Raw genomic sequence first — 26891 nt, 5'->3', positions numbered from 1 at the left:
CAGGTCCAGTGTAGTGAGAAAGTCGCCCTGACGGAGGAGAGGGAGGACTTGCTGAAGAGTTACCATATGAAAATGGTCTGAATGGATGTATGCATTTAGAGGCCGGAGGTCTAGAATGGGCCGTAGGGCCTCGTCTTTCTTCGGTATAAGAAAGTACAGAGAGTAGACCCCTAGATTTTGCTGATCGACGGGTACCTGCTCTATCGCGTGTTTTTGCAGGAGGGAGAGTACCTCTTGTTTCAGAAGTGCGGTATGTTCTTGTGACATCGCACGGTGTCTGGGTGGAATATTTGGGGGGGGTAGAGGTTAGTTCGAGACAGTATCCTGACCGAATAATTTGGGTTACCCATTTGTCTGATGTTATGGCCTGCCAGTTTTGAAGGAAGTGTTGCAGTCTGCCCCCGACCGGAGTGGAATGGTCTGGGGGGAGCGGGGGAAAGTCATTGTGTGGGCGGTGAGGCAGAACGGGCGGTGTTGGTTTTGCCCCTGCCTTTATTATTGTTTCCCCGATATCCACCTCTTTGGTAGCCCTTTGAAAAGGTATTTTGAGGAGGGGACTTGTAGGAAGTGGAGGTGTTATCGGAAGAGTAACCTCTGCCAGAGCCTCGAAAGGAGGAACGGCGAAAGGAGCGTCTAGTGGTTTGTGATTGCAGGGCTCCCATAGACTTCGCCGTATCAGTGTCCTTCTTCATCTTTTCCAGGGCTTCGTCTACTTTTGAGCCAAATAAGTATTGTTGGTCAAAAGGGTGGTTTAAGATAGATGCTTGGACCTCTGGTTTAAAGCCTGAAATTCTGAGCCAGGCGTGACGGCGAAGGAGGACACTGGTGTTTATAGCCCTGGACGCCGGGTCTGCTGCGTCAAGTGCACATTTAATAGAGGTGTTGGTAATAATCTTTCCCTCTTGTATTAGCTCATGAGCTTTATTCTTATATTTGTCTGGGAGATGCTGCATGAGAGCCTCCAGCTCATCATAGTGCGCTCTATCGTACCTTGCTAGCAGCGCCTGCGTGTTGGCGATGCGCCACATATTGGCAGCCTGCGAGGCAGTGCGTTTGCCTGACGCATCTAAAAGCTTGGACTCCTTATCAGGTGGTGGAGCCTCACCAGATGACTGAGAGTTGGAGCGCTTCGTAGCTGTGGAAACCACTAGTGAGTCTAGGGGCGCAGGTCCTTTAATATATACAGGATCCGTGGGGGCTGCCTTGTACTTCTTTTCTATTCTGGGGTTTAAGACCCTAGCTCTAACGGGGTCTTTGAAAACCTCTGTGGCATGCTTCGTCACCCCTTTAAGCATGGGTAATATAGCGGTGGATTTATCTGCTATGTCAAATGTGTCAAGTAGGAAGTCTTCCTCAACTGGATCACTGTGTAATTCCACCCCATGGTAATGTGCCGCCCGTTGTAAGAGGTGGTGGAACCCCAGGGAGTCCTCTGGTGGAGACGGCCTGGATGGATAGAGATCATCCTGAGGCACATCTGGGACATCGGGATTGTGATAATCCTCCCATGGGTCAGGTGTTCCCGGAGGAGTGGGGTCCTGCGGGGCATCTGTGGGATCATAGAATGGATCTCCGTGGTCATCAGGGTCTGGAGACGGGGTTGGAGACCGATGAGGCAAGGGTGGAGAAGGTAGGGGCGGAGATGAAGGGGGTGGAGGAGGGGGAGGAGGTGGAGGAGGAGGGGGAGGAGGTGGAGGAGGAGGGGGAGGAGGTGGAGGTGGTGGGGAGGGTACTCTGAACGGGGATGTGGCAGAGTCCTTCTGTTTTGGTGGTGGAGGAGGAGCTGGCTTGTCCAAAAGTCTTTTCTTGGAAGACAAAATTAAAATGTCCAGTCCTGGGATCCTTAGTTAAAGTCTTTTGAAGAGGATCCGGTGTGAAAAGCTCCTCCGGCACCGATTCCTCCATCGGTGCCGATGTTTTCGGAACCGAAGGCTTCGTCGGTTTATCCGCGCCGTGCTTTTTCGGGGTGTCCGATTTTTTGGTCGGCGCCGAGGCAGGCTTCGACACGGAAGCGTCGGTGCCGAGGGATTTGTGTTTGGTCGGCACCGAGAGGCCAGGTTTCGACACCGATGGCTTCGGAACGGAACTTGTTTTCTTCGGTGCCGAGGAATGTTTGTTAGCGCCGCTAGGAGGCTGGCTCGAGCCCGAGCCGCCAGGAGACTTGTGATGCTTTTTCACCGGGCCCGAAGGTGGGGTGATGGAAGCAGTATGCTTGGTTTTCCCTAGGCCCGGAGGCGAAGGGGTAACCGGAGTCTCTTTCGGTATGGGCGCGGGAGGGGGAGTGGGTAGAGGACTCACGACCCTCTGCGCCGGTGTGATCTCCTCCACGTCGGAGTCGTCGGCCTCGGAAGCGCTGATGACATCTTCCTCCCGCTCGGTGTGCTGCTGTCCCGAAGCTCCGGTGTCTTCTCCGAAGAGGTCAGGTGGAGCCGAGGTCGATGAGTGCGCCATGGTGCGTCGAGCTCGTCGATCGAAAAGACTTGCAGGCGGGGCAGTCTCGGGCCTCGTGTTCGGGAGAGAGGCAGAGGTTGCACACCTGATGGAGGTCGGTGTGGGGAAATTTAGACCCACATTTTGGGCACTTCTTGAAGGGAGTCCTTTCCATCGGCCGAGACCGGAGTCGAGATAGGCCCGAAAGCCACTGCCGATGTCTGGAATCGAAGAAGTGCCGAAGAGAGAGATGAAGAAGTCGATTCCGTCTAAAGAATCTCGATGGACGAGGATTTTTCGTCGAAGGTCGAACTGGAAAGGTTCGAAGCCGGAGCACGAAGTATTACATCCGAGCCCGATGGCGGAAAAAAACAATCTGAGGATGGAGCCGAAGCCCATGCGCAGTACAGACCGAAGGAGGAGTCACCGAACTCGTGACTTCCAAAGACTGTCCAAAAGAAAAACAAACTGCAAACATCCGGGCCCAACACCAGATGGCGATCTATGCAAAAGTGTATAATCTGCAGCTCATATGCCTCAAACAGGAGTGTTTTTAAGATGGCCAACATACCTGACCCTGGTTACACAGGTACAAGTGATACATTCTCTTTTGATTATTGATCACTATTTGGAAGCCAAAGGGATCTCAGCTTCTCTCTCCCCCTTTGATCAAATAATATTAACTGGATACACATCAGGGTCTGTGTCACCCAGTAGATCAATAGTGCAGTCCTTTCAAGTGTCCCTCGCTAAGCCAGGCCCATATGGGACATTATGAGGGTCTAGAGGGTAGCGTGGGCTCCTTTCCTCATGTGAACATTGAAGCGACCCCTCTAGAGTGCGTAGGAGGGAGTGTTGGAGGTGGTGGAGGCTGGTGCCCATATCCTTGTATTTTCTCTGTTTTGGGGCTGGTGGAGGATCCAAAGCAATCTTCGCTTTAAATGTTAGCCTTTTTTTGTCTTGGCAGAAAATCTGTTGTCTTTGCCAGAGCCTTCAGTACTATTTTCCCTGTTTGGGGATGAATAAACAAGTGTTTCTGCTCAGCATTGAACTCATCCTGCAGACGCTGAAGAAGAGGTTGTTCACAATAGACAAGGCTCTTTTCAGTACTGATTGGACTCTCGAAATCAAGGCTTGTTTTGACGGTGAGCGCTGACGTTTTAAGTTCTGGGATTGTTTTTAGCACCGTTACAATCTTGAATGTGGAAGCCAAAGCGAAAATGTCTTTTGGCCTTGAAGGCTCGTGATGGAGATTCAGACTGGAAGGCCGGCTCAGTTCCACGTCCGAAGGCAAAATTGTCTCAGCTCATGAGTTTTTGCTCTGTGCCAGTCATGGTTCAAAGGAAGTGGTGGTCTGGCAGAGTGTCTGAGGTCCAGGGCTAGCAGCCAGGCCTTTACGATGGGAGTAGGTGCTCTCAGCTCAAGGGGGCTGAGCTGGGTCAAGGTGACCCTCAAAGGACACGGTGCTCACAGTTAATGTCTTATGTTATGTACGCAGCCACAGGCTCTTCCTAATGTTCTTCCTCAGTCTCAGAGGAGAATTCCACATCAAACATTTAGAGATAACTGGGCAATTTCTGGTTCCACCTCTGTCTCAGTGTTCTGCTGCCTGACAATATCAGAAGTATCCGATTCCTAGCCCTGCATTTTCCTATGGGTTCACCTGTGCTTCGGTTGATGCTGAAGGGTCTTTTTAGACCGAAAGGAAAGGCAGGCTGAACACGTGGTGTTGTGCTCCAGGCAGAGTCCAAGGTTGTAGACTTGGTGGTGATCAATCCAAGGGAATTTGTAGTGGCCCTGTGGAAAATACTGAAAAGGCATCCTTTCCATCACTCAAGGCGCAGCTTTGTCAAGGAAGTTAGTGGTAAGGGGCAAAAAGCCCCAAAGAGGGCCCAAGGTCCTAACCGACGTCTAGTACAGTGATTTGCAATTAAACTGGATTGATTGTCGAAGTGTTCTCTGATGCTACTGGGGGGTCAAAGTGATGCAAAGAGAGGACCTGAAGCACTGCGCTGGTTGTGCCTAACACGAAGCTCCATCGATTCACGTCCGGACCCGATGGTAGTAAAGACAATCTAACAAGAGAGTCAATCCACATATGCATTCCCAACTAAAGAAGAAGTCGCTCCAACTTGTGAATAGAAATAATTCTTCGAATACACTTTAGAAACTTCAGAGCTCAACACTAGATGGCAGGAGTATGCAGAGCATGTCTATCTACAGCAACACATGCTGCGAACATTCGATCCTTGTTTAACTTAATGTCAAAGCAGAGTTATCGCTCCCAGTTTCAACAACACTCAAGCTTACGATTGTCCTGCAAATAACCTTTGCAGGCCGAAACAGTAGCGGGACAGCTCATACCAGTATTAACACTATAGCTGACAAGCCCAAATACTCAACCAGACACATCAGGCTCCAATGCATTAGCTCACCACCTGCACAGTTACATTGATACCTGAACCCTCACCAGCTTACCCAGCCCATAAACATCACTCACCTGGCTCTCCAGAAAGCGCCGAACCTTGTAAAGATCTGGATAATAGTTGTTGCGCACAACAATCTGTAACCAGCGGATACGGATTTCAGCATTCATAGAGTCCAGCAGGCACGAATAACACTGTGAAAGTTTCATCATGACCTCTGTAGAACAGGACAAATATGCAAGTGAGATGAAGAGTGCTGAAGATGTCAATGTTACAGTGGAGGATAAGCTGCTATGGGATGTGAAGAAGTTGGAGGACGGCAGCTATTAGGGTTGGGGCAGATTACTCATCTCTATTGTGATATGTTACAAAATTCAAATGATAGCAATTTCACAACAAATATTTATAATGCGCATACTTAATTCTGAGTTGGGGGAATTTGCGAAGCATGTACCTGAGACAGTCTCCCCGCGCTAGCTGTGTAAATATAAAGAGACTATTCCTTTTAACAAAAATTTGGAGACCTGCATCTCAAGCCCCCCAAAATGTAAACTCATCTACACACTACCACTGATGTGCATTAATTCCATGGAAGGCACATCTGCTCTGACTGTCAAGAGTGGCATTTGTGATTGAACTGGACTGAAGTAAACCCATACACAAGAACAGCTGTAAGACAGTCATACACAGCGAATACACAACACCAAAAGGACTGAGTAGTAAAACTTGTGCGACACCACTACACTAGGTGGGGCTCGTCACATACTGGTTAGAGAATGACTTAACACATGACAGTGAGCTATTAAGGGCCGGGGGTGCTTGGAATCACCCAAGCACATTTTTTAAACAATAATTACTAACTGCAGCTTCAATCCGCTCCTAATTTGATAGGGAGCTCAACTCCAAATCATCTGCTTTTTAACTATAACATCACACTAAGGTCCTGATTACAAGTTGAGGCATTATTTATCGCCCCAGATAAATAGTAGTATTAATTACTTTATTTAGGCAACAAAAGCCATAAAAGTTTTAGACAAGCGATACATTAAAACAGAAATATAAAAAACATGTCAAATTATAATTGCTAATGGACTGGGTTTGTCCTGACTCAAGGGAGGTCCTTCGAGACTTCTTAACAGCTTTTTGTTTGTCAGAAATCTGGACGCGTTTGGGTGGGAGGGGGAAACTGCCCTGTAGTCATGTGGGCTATTTGTGCATAAAATAGATGAAACTTCTTCAAATAGCTAGTTGCTCTTGCTTAAAGTACAAGTGTTACACTTCTAAAATGCTTTTTGTGCGTTTAGATGCTCCCTGAACTGGTTGGGTCACTTTGCGTTTCCCCATATTACAACGCGAGCGAGGGAAAAATGGAGTAGCACCAGAGAGAGGTTGAGAATACAGCAAATCAAGCGAGCCACTATGCTCGGATACTGTTAGCCTTAGAACACTTCCACACCAAACAAAGCCAGTTATGTATCCCTGCCAAACAATGAGGTTGCTAAAATCCCAAACACCACCAATTACATAAAACTGCACTTAAACAACGACTATCTAATTAATCGGAGTTACTATTCAACTCCGAAAGTTCTTCGAGTAAAAATAGAAAATGCACAGGAAGTTTGACCTCACATGGGGTCAAAGCACATTCAGGAGCAGAGTTATTCTGAGATGTTAAGGATCACAGGACATGCAGATTCATTCAAAGGCACATCGAACCAAAGTTCAATAAAAAAAGGGAACAACAGTACCTTTGCCACGGAACTAAGGGGGGTGACCCTACCCTGTTTCTGTCACTGACGGATGCAGAACGGGCTCATCCTCAGCCCGGCCAAGCACCAGTTATCGAGCCGTGATGTGTTCTGCGCAGTGGGTTCCGGGGAGAGCTAGATAGCACGGGGTGAAGGGCTACGCTCCCTTCCTAGTGCCCTCCGTGCACGGACGCCTCCTGGTTTAATGGTCAGTGGGGAATGGAGTCCCCAGTGCAGACAGCAGTCCATGACAGCCAAGCAGCCCATTATTCAAGCCTTGATAAATAATGATGCCACAAGTTAAGTTTTTTTTAAAGTTATTTATAGGGTGCAATAAATATCCCTTATTAGGAGTTTATGAGGAATAGCATGCGGATTTTGGTGTCTAGCGCACCAAAATCCACACGATACAATAAATATCATATGTTTTCCTTGTTACATTTTGGCAGGTTTGACCTGACCAAATGTAACGAATGTTGAGTTATTTAATGCATCTGATAATTATCAGATGTGCTAAATAAAACAAAACTCCTAAATCTGTCCCGTGCATAAACAGAGGTTTGCGCATGGGATGGAATTAACCGCCCACAGTGTAATCAGGCCCTAAGAGTTTATACAGGGCTGCAGAACCTTTAACTTTCAGGTCACTGTTCCAAATGCAAACCTTGCTGGGGTTGACTCAAAATTATATCCACCTAATTGTTTGGAAGTTTACATGATCTCAGTCCAGCATTTACCACACTGGTGAAGCAGCTTACCAAAAATGACTATTTTACAATAAGTTTCAAGTTGCATCAGCTGAGACAGTAAGAACAAAAGGTGTATACAGTGTTAACTACCTACCTAGAACAGGATAAACTATTAGTTTTCTGCTTGTAAAGTGTAGGGGAAGATGGACTGGGGTGTAAGGCTCCAAATCCCTAAATCCTTTATTAAAATAATAACTTACATATTGAATTTTCATGACATTTATCCCATCGTATAGAGGAACGCATGTACGCAGGTTACAAGCTATAAGTAGCCAGTGGGGAATGATTTTAATCAATGTGTGTGTGTAAAAAGGTCAGCTCATCCCCTTAACAGGAAGTCTGACACTGCCAGCTCATGGTTACCGTTCTTGTGGATTTTGAGATGTGCAGAAACTGCATACGGTTTGCGACTGCACTTCCCTTACCATGTGACAGTGGTGACCTGTCCAGCAGGCGGTCCAGGAAGAGCACAGTCTGAAAGGTTTGCCATTGGGTGATGTCCATACTGGGGGCAGCATCGCTGCAGTCAAGCGACTCGGAGGTCCAGAGCATGCTCAGGGTCTCCACAGGTTTGGTGAGGTTGCATCCCTGAGATAGGTCCGGCTCCACTAGAGGTGGTCCTGTGCCATTCAGCCAACGTTCAAACTCCAGGCCTGGAACAAGCAGAGGACAGGGGGTCAAGGAGGGCTTCAGTCACACACCAAAAGATTGATTTACTAAATGTAAGCAGAGAGCTCACTGCATTAAGCTATTAAGTACTAAAGTAATGGGTCGGGAGGTTCAGGTATTGAAGGGCCTCCATGCCAAGCAAAAATCAAGAACTGACCATGAAAGCATCAGCTACAGGTAGATAAAGAAGTACACTAAATACCTCCCAAGGAGCCTCCAGATCACACGGTACTCTGCATTCATATGTGGTAAGACCATGTTGCCAAATGTTACTAAGAATCAACAGTTTGCTTCTCGTTAAATATTACACAGCCCCTTTTGCCACTTCCATGCAGTCTGTGTGTGAAACGCAATGACAAAGGAAGGGCCAGACATCACTTTCACCAATGCGTACCTTGATACAACTGCACATAGAGATTCACTTTTCAAAAGGATGGGGCTCCTTGTTTCCAGTACCCTAAAATCCTTTCAGGACTTTTTAAGGTATGACCAAATGCACTCTCTCACAGTAACCGCTTCGCTGCAGTGTCTTCACCTGATCTGTGTAATATCGGCATATATCAGGAAACGTCCACTGCAAAAATGCATATCTAATTACATATTCATATTTAATCACTTGCTGCTGTTTCTGTATATGCACTCTAGTGGAGCAGATTTTAAGTCAGACATCTATCCTAAAGATAGGACTTGTAATTGCATACATCTACATTTACACTCATGTCATCTTAAGGTTATCTTCCTTGAAAACACTACAAATATAAGCAGCATCCAAGATGGCACCAATCAATACCTCTGTCAAGGACACAAATCTCATTGGGAAAGGTAACCAGTTGCTGGTTTTGGAAGAAGAAAAAAAAAGAAAAAAAAAAAAAAAAAAAAAAAAAAATCAACATATATTCAGACAAAGGTTAAATGCAACTCTCCTTTAACAATAAAGGTTAGCTTGTAAATTAAACGTACTATACTCCTTTACTATCCATGGAATGAAATTATGTATGTAACAGCCCTTGGCTAAAACTACTTAGCTGTTGATCCAAAACAATATATACAAATATTAAGTTCTGTTCTAGGTATACAAGCCTAAACATTCTGAAATGTTACTGCTCGTTCAGCCCTGCCTTTGAATATTAAGCCTTTTAATGGCGAACCGTAGCTACACAAAGAATCAGCTGCTTATGGAAAGAAAATATGAAAATCAAATTTCTCATCTGTGACTTATGTACTTCTTTGTTATCTGTCTGAAAGAAAAGATGAGAATAGTTGTTAAATGCTCCTCACATTCCCCGATTCTTGACATGTGCTACAAAAGCTCTCAGTGACAGATCTCCTGCAGGCCTAGAAATCAATCTCAGCTATGCGGTTTAGAGGGTCACAGGATAATTTCACCAATGCAAAGATGGTCTTTGCATATCCTTTGAGTAAGCAAATAGATACCCTCTGTGTATTTAATCATTTCCTCGTCTTTCCAGGGCTCTAGGCTAAGCTATACTGGGCAATGCATCATATTAAATATTCAGAATGAAACATCAAATCTGTGGCATTGTAGTTCCAGGTTTGATAGCTCCTTTTATGAGGGAAGGGCGGTAATGAATATGCTACTTACCAGTATGCATCTGTTCTTGGCATGTAGGGCTGCTGACATTCATATCTGTGCATAGATCGCCGCCTAGTGTTGGGTCCGGATGATTGCACATTGTTGTCCTGGAAGAGTCTTCGAAGTATCACGAGATAGGTGGCTCCTCCCCTGGACTACAGTGCGCATGGGCATCCTCTCCATCCTCAGATTGTTTTTCGCCATTGTGGCAGTGATGGAGTAGATACAGGAAGTGATGGCCATGCTATACAGTAATTCTGAGTGCTGCAGCCGCTACAGGCGCCGGGGAGGAGGATGGGCAATATGAATGTTAGCAGCTCTACATGCCAAGAACAGATGCATACTGGTAAGTAGCATATTCGGTTCGAGGCATGTGGGCTGCTGAATTCATATCTGTGCATAGATTATATAGCAGTCCCTCCATTAGCGGCGGCTGCCTGTGCCAGCTGCAGCAGTCTGAAAAAGGGTCTTGAGAACAGCCTGTCCTACAGCTGCCTGCTGTTTTGAATGTACATCTACGCAGTAGTGTTTTGTAAATGTATGTATAGTGGACCATGTGGCTGCTCTACATATTTCCTCTAAAGGAATGTTCCCTAGGAAAGCCATGGACGCCCCTAACTTCCGTGTTGAGTGGGCTCTGGGGGGAATCGTTAATGTGTGTTTAGCTTTTTCATAGCAAATTTGAATACATTTAACGATCCATCTGGCTATCCCTGCTTTGGAAATGGCGTTGCCCTTGTGTTGTGGGGAAAAGGCAACGAACAGTTTTGTTTTCCTAAAATCCCTTGTCCTGTCTATATAGTACATGAGGGCCCTCTTTACATCTAGTGTATGGAGCATTCTCTCTGCGACATTTTCTGGATTTGGAAAGAAAACAGGCAGTTCAATAGTCTGATTCATGTGGAACTGCGATATCACTTTAGGCATGAATGTGGGGTTGGTACGTAGTACAACCCTGTTGGCGTGAACCTGTACGAATGGCTGTTGAATGGTTAGTGCCTGGAGTTCACTAACTCTTCTCAACGAAGTGATTGCCACTAAGAAAGCTACTTTCCAGGTGAGGAATTGAACCTCACATGAATGTAGGGGTTCAAAGGGTGGACCCATCAATCTGGTGAGGACCACATTTAGGTTCCACACCGGCGCCGGTGGGTGTGTTGGAGGAATCACTCGTTTGAGTCCCTCTAAGAAGGCTTTGATGGCAGGCACTCTGAATAAAGAGAGGTGCTGCCTGTTTTGAAGATAGGCTGCTATTGCGGTTAGATGTATACGGATGGAGCTGTATGCCAGATGGCATCGGTATAAGTGTAACAGGTAACAGATGATGTTCTGAATGGATGCATCCAGCGGATTAATGTCATTGTTTTTACAGTAAATGACAAATCTTTTCCATTTAGCCGCATAGCAAGCTCTGGTCGTGGGTCTCCTGGCCTCCTTGATGATATTTATACATTCTGGAGGCAGGTTCAGGTAGCCAAACTCTAAGACTTCAGGAGCCAGATCGCCAGGTTCAGCTGTTGCGGATCTGGGTGCTGAATTTCGCCATGGTTCTGTGTTGAAAGTTTGGGTGTTAGCCGCAGTTTTTGAGGCGGCACCACGGAAAGTTCTAGTAACATGGTGTACCATGGCTGGCGTGCCCACATTGGAGCAACCAGGATGAGTGTCATTGAGTGTTGCCTTCGTTTGTGTGCCACTAGCGGTATTAATGGCGCTGGGGGAAAAGCGTACGCAAATCTGCCTGACCAGTTTATCCATATCGCATTGCCCTGCGACTGTGGATGCGGGAACCTGGCTGCAAAGCTTTGGCATTTTGCGTTTCTCTTGTGGTGAATAGGTCTATCTCTGGATGACCCCACTGCTGGAAGTACGGTTGGAGTACTGACGAATGTAGCTCCCACTCGTGCATTTGGTGGCTGTGTCTGCTGAGCAGATCCGCCATCTGGTTGTCCTTGCCCGGGAGGTGTTCCGCCATGAGGAATATGTTCCTCTGAATGGCCCACTTCCACATGCTCTGAGCGAGATGAGACAACTGTGGAGAGTGTGTTCCTCCCTGCTTCTGTATGTAGTACATGGCAGTCATATTGTCTGTCCGGATCAACACGACTTTGTTGCACAAGTGTACTTTGAATGCCTTTATTGCCAGGAAGATTGCCATCAGTTCCAGAAGGTTGATGTGCATCTTCTTTTGCTGTGTTGTCCATAGTCCCTGCACTGTGTAATTGAGTACATGAGCTCCCCATCCTTGGAGAGACGAGTCCGCCGTCGGTATTATTTGTGGAACAGGCTCTTGGAACGGTCGGCCCTTGCAAAGGTTTTGTGGATTCCACCAATGCAGAAAGTTGTATGCCCGACCGCTCACCAACACTAGGTCTTTCAACTGTCCTTGAGTCTGATTCCATTGACGTACCAAGCACTCCTGAAGCGAGCGCATATGTAGTCTTGCGTGCGGGACTATGAAGATGCAGGAGGCCATCATGCCCATCAGCTGCATGAACACTCGCGCTGGAAGGGAGTGTTGTGGTTTGAACTTTTTTTATCAGCAGTTGCATGCTGTTGATTCTCGCTAAATTTTGCTGAGTTTTGGCAGCCAGAGTGTCTATGGTCGCGCCCAGGTACTGCCGTACGTGGGCGGGTTGGAGATGTGACTTTGGATAATTTAGTGAGAATCCCAGACTGTGAAGAAGGTGAATGGTGTGGGATATGTGGCTGGCACACTGCTGGGCTGACTTTGCCTGAACAAGCCAGTCGTCCAGATAAGGGAAGACGTGAATGTGATGTCTCCTTAAGTGTGCAGCCACTGTCGCTAGGCACTTGGTAAAGACTCTGGGCGCCGTTGTTACTCCGAAAGGGAGTACTTTGAACTGATAATGCTGATCCTGAAGAGTGAACCGGAGATATCTTTTGTGTGATGGGTGTATGGGTATGTGGAAATACGCATGCTTCAAATCTAGTGTTGCTAGGAAGTCTCCCTGACTAAGTAACGGCAGAACCTGCTGGAGGGTGAGCATATGAAAATGCTCTGACAGAATGTATTGGTTGAGAGGTCTGAGGTCCAGTATAGGTCGGAGAGACCCGTCCTTTTTTGGGATTAAGAAGTACAGAGTACACCCCTGACCCTCGCTGTGCCACAGGCACGAGCTCTATGGCTCCTTTCTGCAGCATACTTAGTACTTCCTGCTGCAATAATGTCAAGTGCTCTGCGGACATAGGACGGTGTCTTGGTGGTATGTTGGGTGGATTGGATGTTAATTCCAGACAATAACCGTACTGGACAATTTCTCTGACCTGTTTGTGGTGATGGATCTCCAGACTGGCAGGAACTGTTGGAGTCTCCCCCCGACCGGTGTTATGTGGGCGGGGGGCAGTGACAAGACGTCACTGTTTGTTATTGGCGGAGGACCTGGTGTTGTTGTGTCCTCGTCCTCTGCCTTTGGTGCTGGATCCACAATATCCACCCTTATTGTTTTTATTATAGGTACTCTGGGTACCTCTGTGCCCTGGTTGTCTCCTTAAAGATGTCCTTAGCATGTTTAATAACCCCTTTTAACATTGGTAGAGTCTTGACCGTTCTTTCTGATGCGGAGAACGTGTCCACCAAGAAATCCTCCTCCACAGAGTCAGAATGGAGTTACACTCCGTGATTGGCAGCCGCCCTCTCAATGAGGGCGTTAAAAGCAGCAGTATCTTCAGTGGGAGATGGTTTGATATTATAAAGATGAGTGTCAGGAGCATTTTGTGGGTCTCCTGGGTCATTAGGGTCTCCCCATGCTTGATCTTGGTCTTGCTGTTGGTCATCAGGGTCATTATCCACAGGATAAGTGGTATCATCCTGAATATAGCCCTCTTCTGTATCCGCCTACGAGTGTGTGGGAGAAAAGGATGGTGGGTCCTGATGATAGGTTTGGAATGTTTCTACAAGCACTGGTGTCGATCCTGACACCATTTTCCTTTTCAGTGGAATCTTGTATGAGTCCAAAGCCTTTTCTGGAACAATTCTCCGCTTGCGGAACAACAGCCTACCAGTATCGGCGTTGATAAACTGGTCCTGTGAGTTTGACATCGGTTCTTTCCGCGGACACCGTTCGTGGTTGTTCGATACTCTTCCGAAGTTCGAACATCTTCGGTGCCCCTGGTGGTGGCAATCCAAACTTGATCGGCGCCGGCACCGAGTGAGCCTTGGCGACCTTGTGCGGTGCGGCCGAAGTTTGGGATCGACGCCCTGTTGATCCGATATTTTGGCACTCTTCGGTGTCGATGTAGTCGGATCGACCACCTTGACCTTGGTCGTTGGTGCCCCAACCTTCGGTGCTATAGGCTGTTGCGTCTTCTCGGGACCGAGGGCCTTCTTCTGTTTCTCGGTGCCGAAGTCCTTTTTTGGATTCTCGGTACCGAAGTCCGTCTTTCTTTGGTCGGCTCCGATGTCCTTTTTCTGTGTCGACGGAGGAGAGGGCTTCAATGCCTTCGATCGGACCTGAACCAGTTGCACTTTCGGTTTGACCGGTGCTGGATTTGGTTTCGATTTCACTGAAGCGACTCCAGTCTTTTTTGATATTTCTGGCTCTTTTGAAATGTTCGAAGCCGGGCCTTCAGGCGGGGCTGTAGAACGATCTGACCGATCTTGGGTAAGGCCCGCAGGCGATCCCTCGACCTGAGCCATATCAAGACTGTCTCCCTTGGCCTCCGCATCGACGGATTGGCCTAGGTCCTCGCCCGAGCTATCTTCCTCGGCCCCAAGGGCCTCATCGTCGTCTCCTACCTCGTCGACGACGTCTTCGTCCTCGAAGATCACCTCATCATCGTCGTCATATTGGGTCTTCGACGCTCTCGATTTCTTCATCCTCGGTGCTGAATATGTTAACCGGGGTAGGCGCCGATTGTTTGGCCTCCAATCTAGCCGCCCGTCGATTCCGAAGTGCCTTCTTTGACCGGAACCGGGTGCAGGCCATACACCTGGACTAACAGGTAATAATAAGTTATCGATACCGAACGCAAACAATACCGACGATACCGAAAGGCTTTTGGCCTTAAATAAAGTTTTCCGAACTTGAGCTAAGATAAGCACATCCGAACCCAATGGCGGAAAAAAACAATCTGAGGATGGAGAGGATGCCCATGCGCACTGTAGTCCAGGGGAGGAGCCACCTATCTCGTGATACTTCGAAGACTCTTCCAGGACAACAATGTGCAATCATCCGGACCCAACACTAGGCGGCGATCTATGCACAGATATGAATTCAGCAGCCCACATGCCTCGAACATCAAGTGTTCATACACCACCTCTGGATTTAAGTATTATGTACTATTAAGCCCGGGTTAAAAAAGAAACAAATGCATTACCAAATTAATGCTTTTCCACTGGTGCATAACACTAGACAGTTTCACAGAATGTAGTATTCCTTCAACAATTAAAAATATATAATTTCTTCAGAACAGCTGCATTCAAAACATTGCCGTTAGTTTAATAGTCTCTCATAATATGATGAACTGCTGTATAGAAAGTAAATTAACGTAAGGAGGTATAAATGTCATGTGTGCTACACTTGCCTCTCCTGAAATATCCCTGCCCCCAATTGAGGTTATTGGTGTGGAATGTAGCATATTTTCAGTAAATCACAGAACAAATCCGAGGACTAGTGGTCACACAATGTCACTGATAGAAGACTCTAGGCCTTCCCTGAATATTCCCATACACCGTGGCGCTAGTGAATTGTAAACGAAAGGGGTTAGAGGTCCAAGCTTGAACCAGCTCACTTTTATTCTCAAGACAATATCATTGTCGATCCATTTTCCCGGCCTGAACAGGTGTTCCTAGTTTGTCTGCGAAGAGACTGCGAATAGACCAAAAGCACATCCTTTTGTGGCTCAGTTCGGGACCTTATACTGATAGTGATTGTCTTCCTGATGTAGTTTGCAGACATCTTTCAAGTTAGAAATGTGACTCTACAACACAAACTTCAGATGCCCATGTGTCTGTGTGGTTTTTTCATTACTTACTTGACGCAAACAGCGACGCAATATTTAATCTCCCACATACTTTGTCCTGTTCCATCTGGGATTCTTGTCAACGGCACAAGTAGCAAGTTAACGGGCTTTATCCAGGCCTTTCTACCAGCGTAAATGGAGGGGAGAATGAATACCAACTCCCCCCCCAAAAAATCTCAATTCAGAGCTCCAGAACTGGGTTTCATTGCTAATCCGCATGTGTGGATTATTTGTGTGTACCAAGTACATACATGTTTCACTGTAAGAATGATTGTAGAGTGCCCTTGAGGTTACACGTGCATGGCTGCACAGAATGGTAATATCCCTGCAGGCTTCTCTTGTCCATAGTGAACATGAAAGCTAGCATGTCCCTTTGCTCAGCGCCCCCCCTGCAGAACTGGGTCTTCTGGTGGAGGATGAATAGCATTTACCCAATTCCTTGCTTTAATCAGAGTAACTTTCCTGTGCTCTACTGAACCACCCCTTCCCAGGTCCGGTGTTTCTACGTTTAGCCCATGTTGTATTGGCAATGTCCAATGTGTATAGAGCACGGTGCGGACCTCTATAGCCTCTGCCCTCAACTCTATTGTATTCATATAAAGAAGAGTGTGTATATCTACCTGCTTTGGATTATTTTCATTTTACAACAGCCTAGCAATTGCAATCTGCTTTGCCTCTGTCTGGGCAAAATGCATCTTCACCTGGCCTAACCCCAAAAATGAAATGTGAAAACATGGACAACCTAGGGCGTGCTTTTAAAGCTAGATACATACTTGCCAGTGGGCTGTTAAGCTATACATTGCTTACATTAATTTTATTAATTTATACATTTGTAGGGCGCAACTGTCACCAAACTGGTATCCTGATGCGAAGCAACGCAAGTACTGCCTGAAAAAAACACCAAACAGGGAGAAACAAGACTGCATTTCTTGGGGAATAACCATGTCTTGTGCTTTCCTGAAGTGCAACAGATCTGTTTTGGCTCTGAGAAATGGCAGCAACGTATTCCAGAATTGGGCCGCCTTGACTGGAAAGCCCATCCCCCCTCTCTGGTCTTCCGAAACACATTAATACAAGCTAAGTTGGCAGTACTAGAGCGGAGGGGTCGTCCTGGGGTATACCCCCTTCAGCTTGTGTTGGACGGGCCTTGGACAAATCAATGCCTTGTAGTGCCTTAAAGACAGTACACATGGCTTTGAATCCTCTGCTTCAACGGTAGCGAATGCAATTTTTTCAAAGCATTAGATGAGGAGGATCTAAGAGGTCTGTTTAGGGCAGGTTTTGCTGCAGCCAACTCTGTGCAGTCTGTTGAGCAGGTAGTCAGAAGCCCCCAGTACAAGGCATTACAATAGTCAAGGCGACTAAGTCGGACACTAAGCACTACAAGCGGTTTAGCTTGGGTGGGTATTAGTGGTAGCACCTACCTAAGACTACGTAGGAGCGCAAAGCACGTGCCTGCCACTTTTGTTACATGGTTTTCTAGAGACAGCTTATTATCAAACATGACTCCTGGATTACGGCTCGTATCCGATTGAAACAACTTGTCTAGACGAAAGAGGCCAGAAATTGGGGAATAAAATCATGGGGATCTTACTTGCTGAGCAACAGAGAAATTCAGTTTTATCCCCGTTGAGCTCTAAAGAGTTTGTATTCATCCGACTGACAACGGCCAGCATGCCTTGCTGAAACATCATAACTTCTTGATTATGATTGAAGGGCAGAATCAATTGTGTCATCATCAGCATAGTTAAACATCTTAAATACCCTTCGCATTCGTATTGGGCAGTCACTTTCATAAGAGGGCCACGTCTGTATTGCAAGGGCTATAATTGCTGCGCTCAGTGAAAGACAAAAGACTGGACTGTTGGGAAGGGAGGAACTGGTCCGGAGGCAAGACGTTCACAAGGCCCAGCTGATGGCGATCTGCTTGGAGGGAGCCTCAAGTAACTGTGTCCTGTCAAGAACCACAATATCTCTGCAGCTCAGCTTCAGTGGGAGGTGGTCTCTGAGTCTCCACGGTAAGGGTTGCAATGAAAGGAAATGTGGAGGGAGGGTGTTTGCAGTGCCCCCGTCACTTTGGCTGTTTATGTATTTGATCTTTTGTAAGTCTTGGTCCACTTGTGAACCAAACAGATGCTCATCATCAAAGGCACGTTCAGTGGGTCCTCCTGAACTTCTGGCTTGAAGCGAGATCTGGAGCCTGGCATATCTGCGTTGCAGAATACTGGAATTTACCCCCATGGCAGCAGTGTCGGCTGCATCTAGGGCACAGGGAATAGAGGTGTTCAATATGAGTTTCTCTTCAGAAACTATCTTTTGTCCCTGTTTTCTGTGCTCTTCTAGGAGGTATTGAAGGAGCTCCTCCATTTCGTCCCAGTTGGCACGATCATATTTTGCTAGAAGGCAGGCAGTATTAGCTATGTGCCGGGGTATGGCAGACTGTGCAGCCAACCGTTTCCCTGCCACATCTATGTATTTGCTTGACTTCTCCGCTGGCAGGGAATCCCTGCTGGCCTGGGAGTTGGCAGCAAATATAGATGGGGTCATAAGGGGGGGGCTTTATATTTTTTTATCCACCAATCGGTGTTATAATCCTAGCTCGGACAGAGTCTTTTAAAATGTCAGGAGTGTGACGTAACATGCCTGTGAGCATGGGGAGGTACTGAGTGGAGAGGACAGTGGAGGAGAAGGTTTTGAAGTGTCCAGTGTGGAGTTTCACCTTATGAAAGGAGGCCGCCCTATCAATGTGTTCCTGAAAGGAGGTAGAATCATCTGTAGTAGAGGGGCCAGCAGAGTAAAACGTGAGGGTCTGTGTCGCCTGGTGGGTCTACATTGTATGAGTCCCATGGGACACCCTTCGGAGGAGTGACAAATGTGGTATCACCACCCCCTCTCCTCCCAACACCCACCCGTGTCAGTGTGTGGAGATCCCCGAGTTGTGATGTCAAGGGGGTCCCCTGGAGAAGCAGGTGGGGAAGGAGAAGGCTGAGGAACAGGGTGGGGGGATAGTGATGCATGGGCTAAGGGCCTGGCAGCCTCATCTGCTTTCTTTTGCTGGATTTGGAATGTCCAAGGCCTCCTCAAAGCACAGCTGACATTTCGAGGGTGGAGCAGTGGGCCCTGAAAAGAGGGCAAGGATGTGGCCCGTATGAGGGGGGAATAACCAGGAATTTCAGCCTTGAGTTGAACTTCTCCTCTCCTGCAGTTTATGGAGAATCGGCTTGAGTACACCGGTGTCGGTCTTGCTGGTGAACGCCGAAGTATTCGACTCAGAGGGTGCCTTCGATTTCTGCACTGAGATCCTGGTCGGTGCCATGGCAGATGTGGTTGGCTTGGTGCCGAGGTAGCCGGCGTCAAAGCGATCGGTCAGAAGGCTTCTTTGGCGCCGAGCCGGAGATAGGCGTGGAGTGCACATGGGTTTGTCGTGCCGACCATGGCCCGAAGGCAGAGGTGGACCAAAAGTCTCTGGTGTTCCATTGTGGCTGAGTGCCTTTTGGTTGAAGGCTGCTTGGGTTGAGGGAGGTGTTTAGGGGAAGGGGGTGTCGAACTCACAGATTGCTGGGCTGGCAGAACATCCTCAATTTCCAGATCGGAGACAGAACTTTCCTCAGGGTACAAAGCCTTTTTATTAGCAAAGATGGTCGTGGCTGTTGCTCCCTCCTCGATGTCCTCGACACCGAAGAAATCTGCTGTGACGTCTCCACTACTATGCGAGATCTCAAGTCGATGAGCGCGACGATTGGGAAGAGTCTTCTTGGAGCGGAAGGAGCAGCATGCGTCAACGGGAGTAGGCGCCGAAAAGTTAGGCCCAGGAGGACCTGTGGTGACATGGACTCCACTCAGGCAAAGTATTCAAAGGTCGTCCCGAGAGGGAAAGTAAGGGAAATACAATCAAAGTACAATACCGACAGAGGGGAAAGAGCCGTATGAACCGAAAAGAACACAGCAACAGTGTTGATCGATCTAACAATGGAGTCAATGACCATGTGCATCATCACCAAGAGGAGGAGTCACAGTACCAACAATTTGCACACATCCGGGCCCAACACTAGATGGCAGAAGTATGCACAGCATGTGTATCTATAGCCACACATGCTTCGAAAATGGGTTTTCAGTGACCTCAGATAAATTCCATCACAAAACAAGCAAGAGCTTGCTTGATGTATTCCCAAACAATAACATTTTGTACAGATCAGTAAACTGCTTTTTACATCCAATGGCATGAGTAGCAAAGGGCAGTCAGAGTTTTTTTTAAAATTTTATTTTGGAAATTAGAAATTAAAATTAGAACCTTCCCACTCTTCTTCAAGAGGGAGAGAGAGAAAAAGAAACAGCTCCACCCAAAATTGGTGAAACATTGCATAATTTAGGACATGCATCCCGCCTAACCTGCATGGGTAACAAAAAGAAATCAGAAGTGGTCGACTGCGGCTGGTGATGCACAGGTGGAGGTGGGCAAATACGCAAGGGGCAAAATATACACTAAGGAACTTCAGTTTAATTGATGGTTCTTTTAGAGGCTTTCCACTCTGCTTGCACAGGGAAACAGAATAAAAAGCACAATTCTTAAAGCAACAGGTAATTGCTGAAAAGGCGATGGGGAGCGGATCTTCATTCGGATCTTACAGGATAAATAAACAAAGGCCTTGCTATCAAACATCCTTCTGAGAAGGAGGCACAGGAAAGGCCTCTTTTAGGTGGGGTGGACACAAAACTACATTGATAAAAGGAATTTTAGCAAGCCTACAACCATAAAAGATAGCTCTCTGTACAAATATACTCACTATGCTACTAGGACTGATCAGTGACGATTGATAAAAGGTACACTTTTGTGGTGAACATGTGCGATGTGCGAACATGTGCAAGAACTTGATCATCATAATGACTGTAAACATGAAAAGCCTGCCGTAATTTAAAGAACTTGACCATTCTTTCGCTCACTCATAGACCTTCCAGACACCATTTTAGTCACACCCCTCGCTGGCTCCTCTTCCTACCTTCTAGATTCTCCACACATTGCTCCTGCAGCTCTGGGAAGAAAGTCAGGAATGAATCCAGAAGATCCTGGGCTACCACGCTTGTGAATTTGAACTTCTCAATGTAGGCCTAAAGACAGGGAGACAAGCAGAGGTTAGTAGGTAGAAAAAAAACAGGAAGGCAGTACACAGAACACATCAATACACAGGCTTTGCTAAAAGAATTGAATGGTCGCTTAAGAAGAATGTTTGCAATAAGCAAGTCAAGCAAAACAAAACAAAAAAGAAACAGGAACCATTTTGTAGTTGAGTTTGGCACCGTTTAAGCACAGGATGATATGAAAATAAAAAAAGATTTTGGTCTCTGAAGTTTCTCAGATTAAAATGGTATAACTGTATCACAGTCTCAGATTGAGGGTCAAGAACCTGTTTCCTGAGTAGGTGCTGAATTGTGGTAAGCAAGGAGGGACGGATACAGTAAAGTGGAGGAGAAAGAGTGAGTACTCACGCGGAGGAAGGCATCGAACCGCTGAAGGTCTCCACACAGCTGAGACAGGTAATAAACAAAGCAGTAGCCCTTTTCATATGTGAAGAGGTTCATCAGGTTGCTGGGATTCACTCCTGGAAGAGAAACAGAAATTAAACCTCAATGCACTTGTTCGCGCCACTAACATTACCCAGAATGACAGGACTCACAGGTTTATGTGATTTTTATAAGTTTTCACACCATACAACTGGGATGCCGGATCACTTTACATAAAAGTGATGCACACAGACAAAACAGCATTAGTTTAATTTAAAGATCAAGGGCTAATAGGCTAGTGGTTTTGTAAAACAGTTATGTTATGTTATGTTATGTTAGAACTATATTTCTTGAGCGCACGGCTACCCAGAACGGGTGTCCCGGCGCTTTGGCAGAGAGTCCTGAACACAACCAAGAAAAACCCAGCGGCAGAAACACTGTAGGCCCACTGGTTAGGCGGAGAAGAGGAGCGTCTTGAGCTCCTTTCTAAAGGCCAGAAGATTGTTAGCCTTGCGGAGTGACAGAGGGAGCTCATTCCACAAACTGGCCGCCATAAACTGGAAAGACCGGCCTCCCATCCGCACGCGTTTGATCACTGGTACCTCCACTTTAGCCAGGTCAGCAGATCTCAAACTCCTCCGGGGAACGTAGAGAGCAATCCGCTTCCTGAGGTAAGCTGGGCCAATGCAGTGGAGGGCTTTAAACGCCAACGTGAGGACCTTGAAACTAATTCTGCTAGGGATAGACAGCCAATGCAGCCTACCGCGCAGTAGAGAGGCACTGGCTCTCCGTGGAAGGCCAAAGATGGCTCTGGCCGCCGAGTTTTGGACAACTTGCAATCTGGATACCAGATATTTAGGCAGACCAGAGAAAAGTGCGTTAGCGTAGTCTAAACGCGAGCCCACAAGTGCTTGCACGATGTTCTTGCGATATTGAAGGGAAAGCAGTGGGAGAAATTTCCTCACCATCTTCAAGATACCGAAACATTTCCCCGCCAGGCCCGTGATGTGGGGACGAAAAGAAAGACTGTCGTCAAATACCACACCCAGATTTTTTACTTGGGCAGATGGTTTCTCAGGGGGGGGAACATGTCGGAAGGCCACCACGATTTCCAGCCAGGGTCCTCAGCGCAGCCAAAAAAGAGCAACTCGGACTTATCCGAGTTACATTTCAGGTTCTGGTGCTGAAACCATGCAAAAACAGCACTCAGGCAGTCTCTGATTCTGTCGCCATTAAAAACCTCTCCCTTCCTGCAGGTAAACAGGAGCTGGGTGTCATCAGCGTATGAGATGACCCGGGCTCCAAATGCCTCAGCGACCTTCGCCAAAGGGGCCACATAAATGTTAAATATGGTGGGGCTCAGGATGGATCCTTGAGGCACCCCCACCTCTAGCGAAGGCATTTCCGCGGAGAACGGAGGAGCCCAGATCACCTGCCGACGGTCGGTTAAGAAGGATTGAAACCAGTCCAACACCGTCCCCCGCAGACCTACCTCCCTGAGTCTTAGGAGGAGGCCGGCGTGTGGGACGGTGTCGAATGCCGCCGACAGGTCCAGCAAGACCAACATAGCCTTTCCCCCAAGATCAAGCGTTTCCCTGATGGCGTCGGTCACCTCCACAAGAGCTGTCTCCGTACTGTAATTGGCACGGAAACCAGATTGGGAGTCATGCAGCAGTTTGTTATTCTCTATAAAGGTGGTAAGAGTATGCTGAACATGTTTCTCCGCCACCTTCGCCAGAGCAGGGAGGAGGGAGATTGGTCTATAGTTGGCCCACTGTAAAGGTTCGAGCAGAGGTTTCTTAATGAGCGGGAGAATAAGAGCATGCTTCCATTCTTTAGGGACCACTCCAGAACTCAGAGACATGTTGAGCAAGGGGTTCAGCAAGTTGTTAATAGCTGGTGCCACCGAGCTCAGGCATTTAGCCGGACACGCATCCAAGGGGGATCCAGATTTCAGCCGGGAAAGCAGTTCCAGAGAGGACTCGCAGGATAGCGGGGGGAACGTCGAAAGAGTGGGCGCCAGCTCGGCTGCAGCGGATGGAAGGACCTTCAGATCACTTTCCACAGCTGCAGCCACTTCCAGGGACCCCACCCGATCGAAAGAGTCCTGAATCCTACGGATCTTGTCCACAAAGAAGTCAGCAAGCTGCTTGATCCACTCCTCAGTATGGGAGTGAACCCTAGCGGCCGCCACCGGCTCTACGAATTCCTTCACTATTCGGAATAGTTCCCGGCTCGTGTTATCAGCCTGGTCTATTCTATGCTCGAAGTAGATCTTTTTAGCTTCGGCAATCTGTCTGTGATAGGATTTTATCGCACCCCTGTACTTCAGTTTCTCCTCAGGTGCATATCTGCGCCGCCAGAGCCTTTCAGATCTTTTGCAGTCCTGGCGCGCTTTTCGCAGAGTAGCAGTGAACCAAGGAGCGGAATCCTGGCAGGGGGCTGTCCTGACCGGTTTCCGAGGGGCAAGCTCCTCGAATCTTGTCCGAAGCCAGTCCTGGACTAGCGGCAGGTCGACTTCTAAGTTCCCAGTCGTAATGCAAGGATGTGCATGGAGTGCGTCAGCGAGCATATCAGCTGACACCAGGTGAAAGGCTCTAGCTTGACGAGACCCGTCCTTATGAGCTCTTTGACTCGTCTGGTGCTCAGCTAACAACACAAAATTAATTAAATAATGGTCGGACCATAGAACCGGCAAAGGGGAGGACACCTTAATTGGCACAGTGGAAAAGATTAAATCCAACGTATGCCCTTTCACGTGCGTTGGACTATCGATGAAAGAGGTCAGTCCGAGCATCTCGGTAATGTCCCGTAATTTAGATGCATCGGCGTCAGTTGTCGAGTCCATGTGCAGATTTAAGTCGCCCAGCAGTACACAGTGTGCCGAGCGCACACAGGGCACTGACAGTGCCACCTGTAAATCCTCGAAAAACGAGCCTAGAGGCCCTGGAGGTCTATAGATCAAAATTCCTGTGCAGGTATGTGAAGCCGACAGCTGGAGACTAAAGCCCAGAGCTTCACAACCAGCGATATTATCTACAGGATAAGAGGTGCAGACAAGGGACTTGTCAACAACTAAGGCCACCCCACCACCTCTGCCTCCAGTTCTATCCCTCCTTAAGATGGTGAAGTTGGGGGGAAGGGCACTAGCGATGTCAGGTTCCGAGCCAGCCCCCAACCAAGTCTCTGTCAAAAAAAGACAGGAGATTTTCGAGAGCGTAAGGAGGTCCCAAATTTCCATGGAATGACGCGCCAAGGATCTGGTATTTAACAAGGCACACTGACATTCCAAGGGGAGGGAGAGGGGAGCGCGAGATGGAGATGATATGGGACGCCAAGAACATCCAGGGCACCCTTTAGCCAGGTGTCGACCACCAGGGAAAAGACAAATACAACTGCTCTTGGGGGGACGGAGCGCACATAAAGCGGCCGCACTATACCTAATCATCCTACACACCTACCCAAGATGCCAGAGTCCCGCCTCGGCCGCCTCCGAGACGCTGACGAGCGCAGACGGGCAGGACTCTGGCACGACTCAGGCGCAGGGATGGCGCAACCGCTGCGCGTCACCGCTGCGCTAGTCTGGCGAGCTTTAAATAGCGTCGTCTCGGCGTCCCAGGTGACCTGGACGCTCAAAGATGGCGCTCGCACTACTCCCCACTCCAAGATGGCGCTCAGCCCAAACCCTCCCGGTAACCCGGATCCGCCCAACAGCGGTGGAGTTCACCAAAGTTAGAGTGCAAGTAAGGGCCAGAAATGGTTTAGAGGCAGGGAAGCAGGCTAAAAAGTAAAAGAAACAAAATCCAAAAAACGAAGGTTTTTTTAAAAATACAGAGCAAACAAGCGCGCGACCAGCGCGGTCCTAAGCGAGGTGCCAAGAGAGATCTTGGCCACAGGAACCCAAAGCAGGCTCACCTTCCAGCTGGCTCGCCCTAAATAGCGTCGTCTCGGCGTCCCAGGTGACCTGGACGCTCAAAGATGGCGCTCGCACTACTCCCCACTCCAAGATGGCGCTCAGCCCAAACCCTCCCGGTAACCCGGATCCGCCCAACAGCGGTGGAGTTCACCAAAGTTAGAGTGCAAGTAAGGGCCAGAAATGGTTTAGAGGCAGGGAAGCAGGCTAAAAAGTAAAAGAAACAAAATCCAAAAAACGAAGGTTTTTTTAAAAATACAGAGCAAACAAGCGCGCGACCAGCGCGGTCCTAAGCGAGGTGCCAAGAGAGATCTTGGCCACAGGAACCCAAAGCAGGATCACCTTGCAGCTGGCTCGCCCTAAATAGCGTCGTCTCGGCGTCCCAGGTGACCTGGACGCTCAAAGATGGCGCTCGCACTACTCCCCACTCCAAGATGGCGCTCAGCCCAAACCCTCCCGGTAACCCGGATCCGCCCAACAGCGGTGGAGTTCACCAAAGTTAGAGTGCAAGTAAGGGCCAGAAATGGTTTAGAGGCAGGGAAGCAGGCTAAAAAGTAAAAGAAACAAAATCCAAAAAACGAAGGTTTTTTTAAAAATACAGAGCAAACAAGCGCGCGACCAGCGCGGTCCTAAGCGAGGTGCCAAGAGAGATCTTGGCCACAGGAACCCAAAACAGTCAACAACAGTGTAGGAAACTGGACTTTTGTTGCAGTAGTCCCCCCACTTTTTGCCTGGTATTTGATGCAACTTTGAATGGAGTGCACTTAGTTCCTGTTAACCAGGTGTTCTTGCACCAAAACATGATAACTGGTTGTTGTACTCTGTGTTATACTCTAGCTTGCTGTGCCTTACTGCAGCCTATCTTGTGTTGTAATGATCTAGAATGTTTATGGTTGCCTAGTAATGACATGTTGTGGACATTCTCGCTGGAGCTCTTGGCAGAGCCAGTCCTGCTGTCTCTGCTGTCCATGTAGCTAATAAACTACCAACTTACTTCTACTTGAATCTGCCTCCTTACTACAAAATTATGGCGACGATTTAGCTACATGGAAGAACCCACGCAACCATTTTTCAATAAGAAAAAGATTCTTCAATCAAGATGTTCTTACACATACTAATGAAGATCTCCTGCTGACTACTTGTTAAAGGTATTTAGTATGGTCACATTGTCAAAATAACAGACATTTGACATTGCCTTCCTGGCATATTTTGTCTTCAAAAACTCTCTCCAGCTCGTTATGACTTTTCTTTCAATTTGCTGCATTCGCTGACTGTTCTATTGCCCTTGGCCACTATTGCCTTTATTGACTACTGTCTTTGAGCTCAAGCCTATCTGCGGCCTTCCTGCAAGTTTCATCGCAACCCTGTTGTTATTGTCATCGTGGAGGCTGTGTCTGATTGAGCGACTAACAGCTTGTTCCACTATATTTAAAACATTGAGGTTTGCGCGCTGTGTTTACTTTCTTTGCCAAAGCTCCGTTTCGTTGACATTTGGCCATCAACCGGCCGTCACTCATCTACAAACCCTGTTTTTTGGTTTTTTTAAGTCGCAGCGCGCTCACCGTGCACCTCAGGCCGCCCTGCTCTCCACCCTCCATGTTCTGCTCATCATTCAAACTCGCCATCTGCATGTGACGTAAGCATGAACAGGAGAGGGGAGCGCGTGTCTATTGGCTGCCAAGCAAAACATTGTATCTTAGCAACGCGTGTCGGTGACACGCACACCTTTTCAAGACTTCTCGGCGAAACCAAGCCTAGCAGATATAAATTCTTTTAAAGTAAAGGAAGATATGCGTGTTTCCTGATCTCTGTGACACGCACACCATATTCCAGTTAAAGTGCGTTCATCCTGATCTTGGTAACATGCACACCTTTGGGCAA

General features: G+C 47.7%; 1 protein-coding gene across 1 annotated transcript in view; it reads right to left on the bottom strand.

Annotated features, from left to right (window-relative positions):
* Positions 1-26891, bottom strand: part of RNPEPL1 (arginyl aminopeptidase like 1) — a 132927-nt gene that overhangs the window by 16327 nt on the left and 89709 nt on the right. Inside the window, exons 7-10 of the mRNA XM_085635624.1 lie at positions 21083-21195; positions 20596-20704; positions 7779-8006; positions 4931-5073 (exon numbers count right to left, since the gene is read on the bottom strand). Coding sequence (XP_085491750.1) covers positions 4931-5073; positions 7779-8006; positions 20596-20704; positions 21083-21195 — 593 coding nt within the window. The remainder of the gene's footprint in view (positions 1-4930; positions 5074-7778; positions 8007-20595; positions 20705-21082; positions 21196-26891) is intronic.

The sequence above is a fragment of the Triturus cristatus genome, chromosome 11 (assembly GCF_964204655.1).
Source record: "Triturus cristatus chromosome 11, aTriCri1.1, whole genome shotgun sequence".
Lineage (NCBI taxonomy): Eukaryota > Metazoa > Chordata > Amphibia > Caudata > Salamandridae > Triturus > Triturus cristatus.
This window is presented reverse-complemented; position numbering and strand designations above follow the sequence as displayed.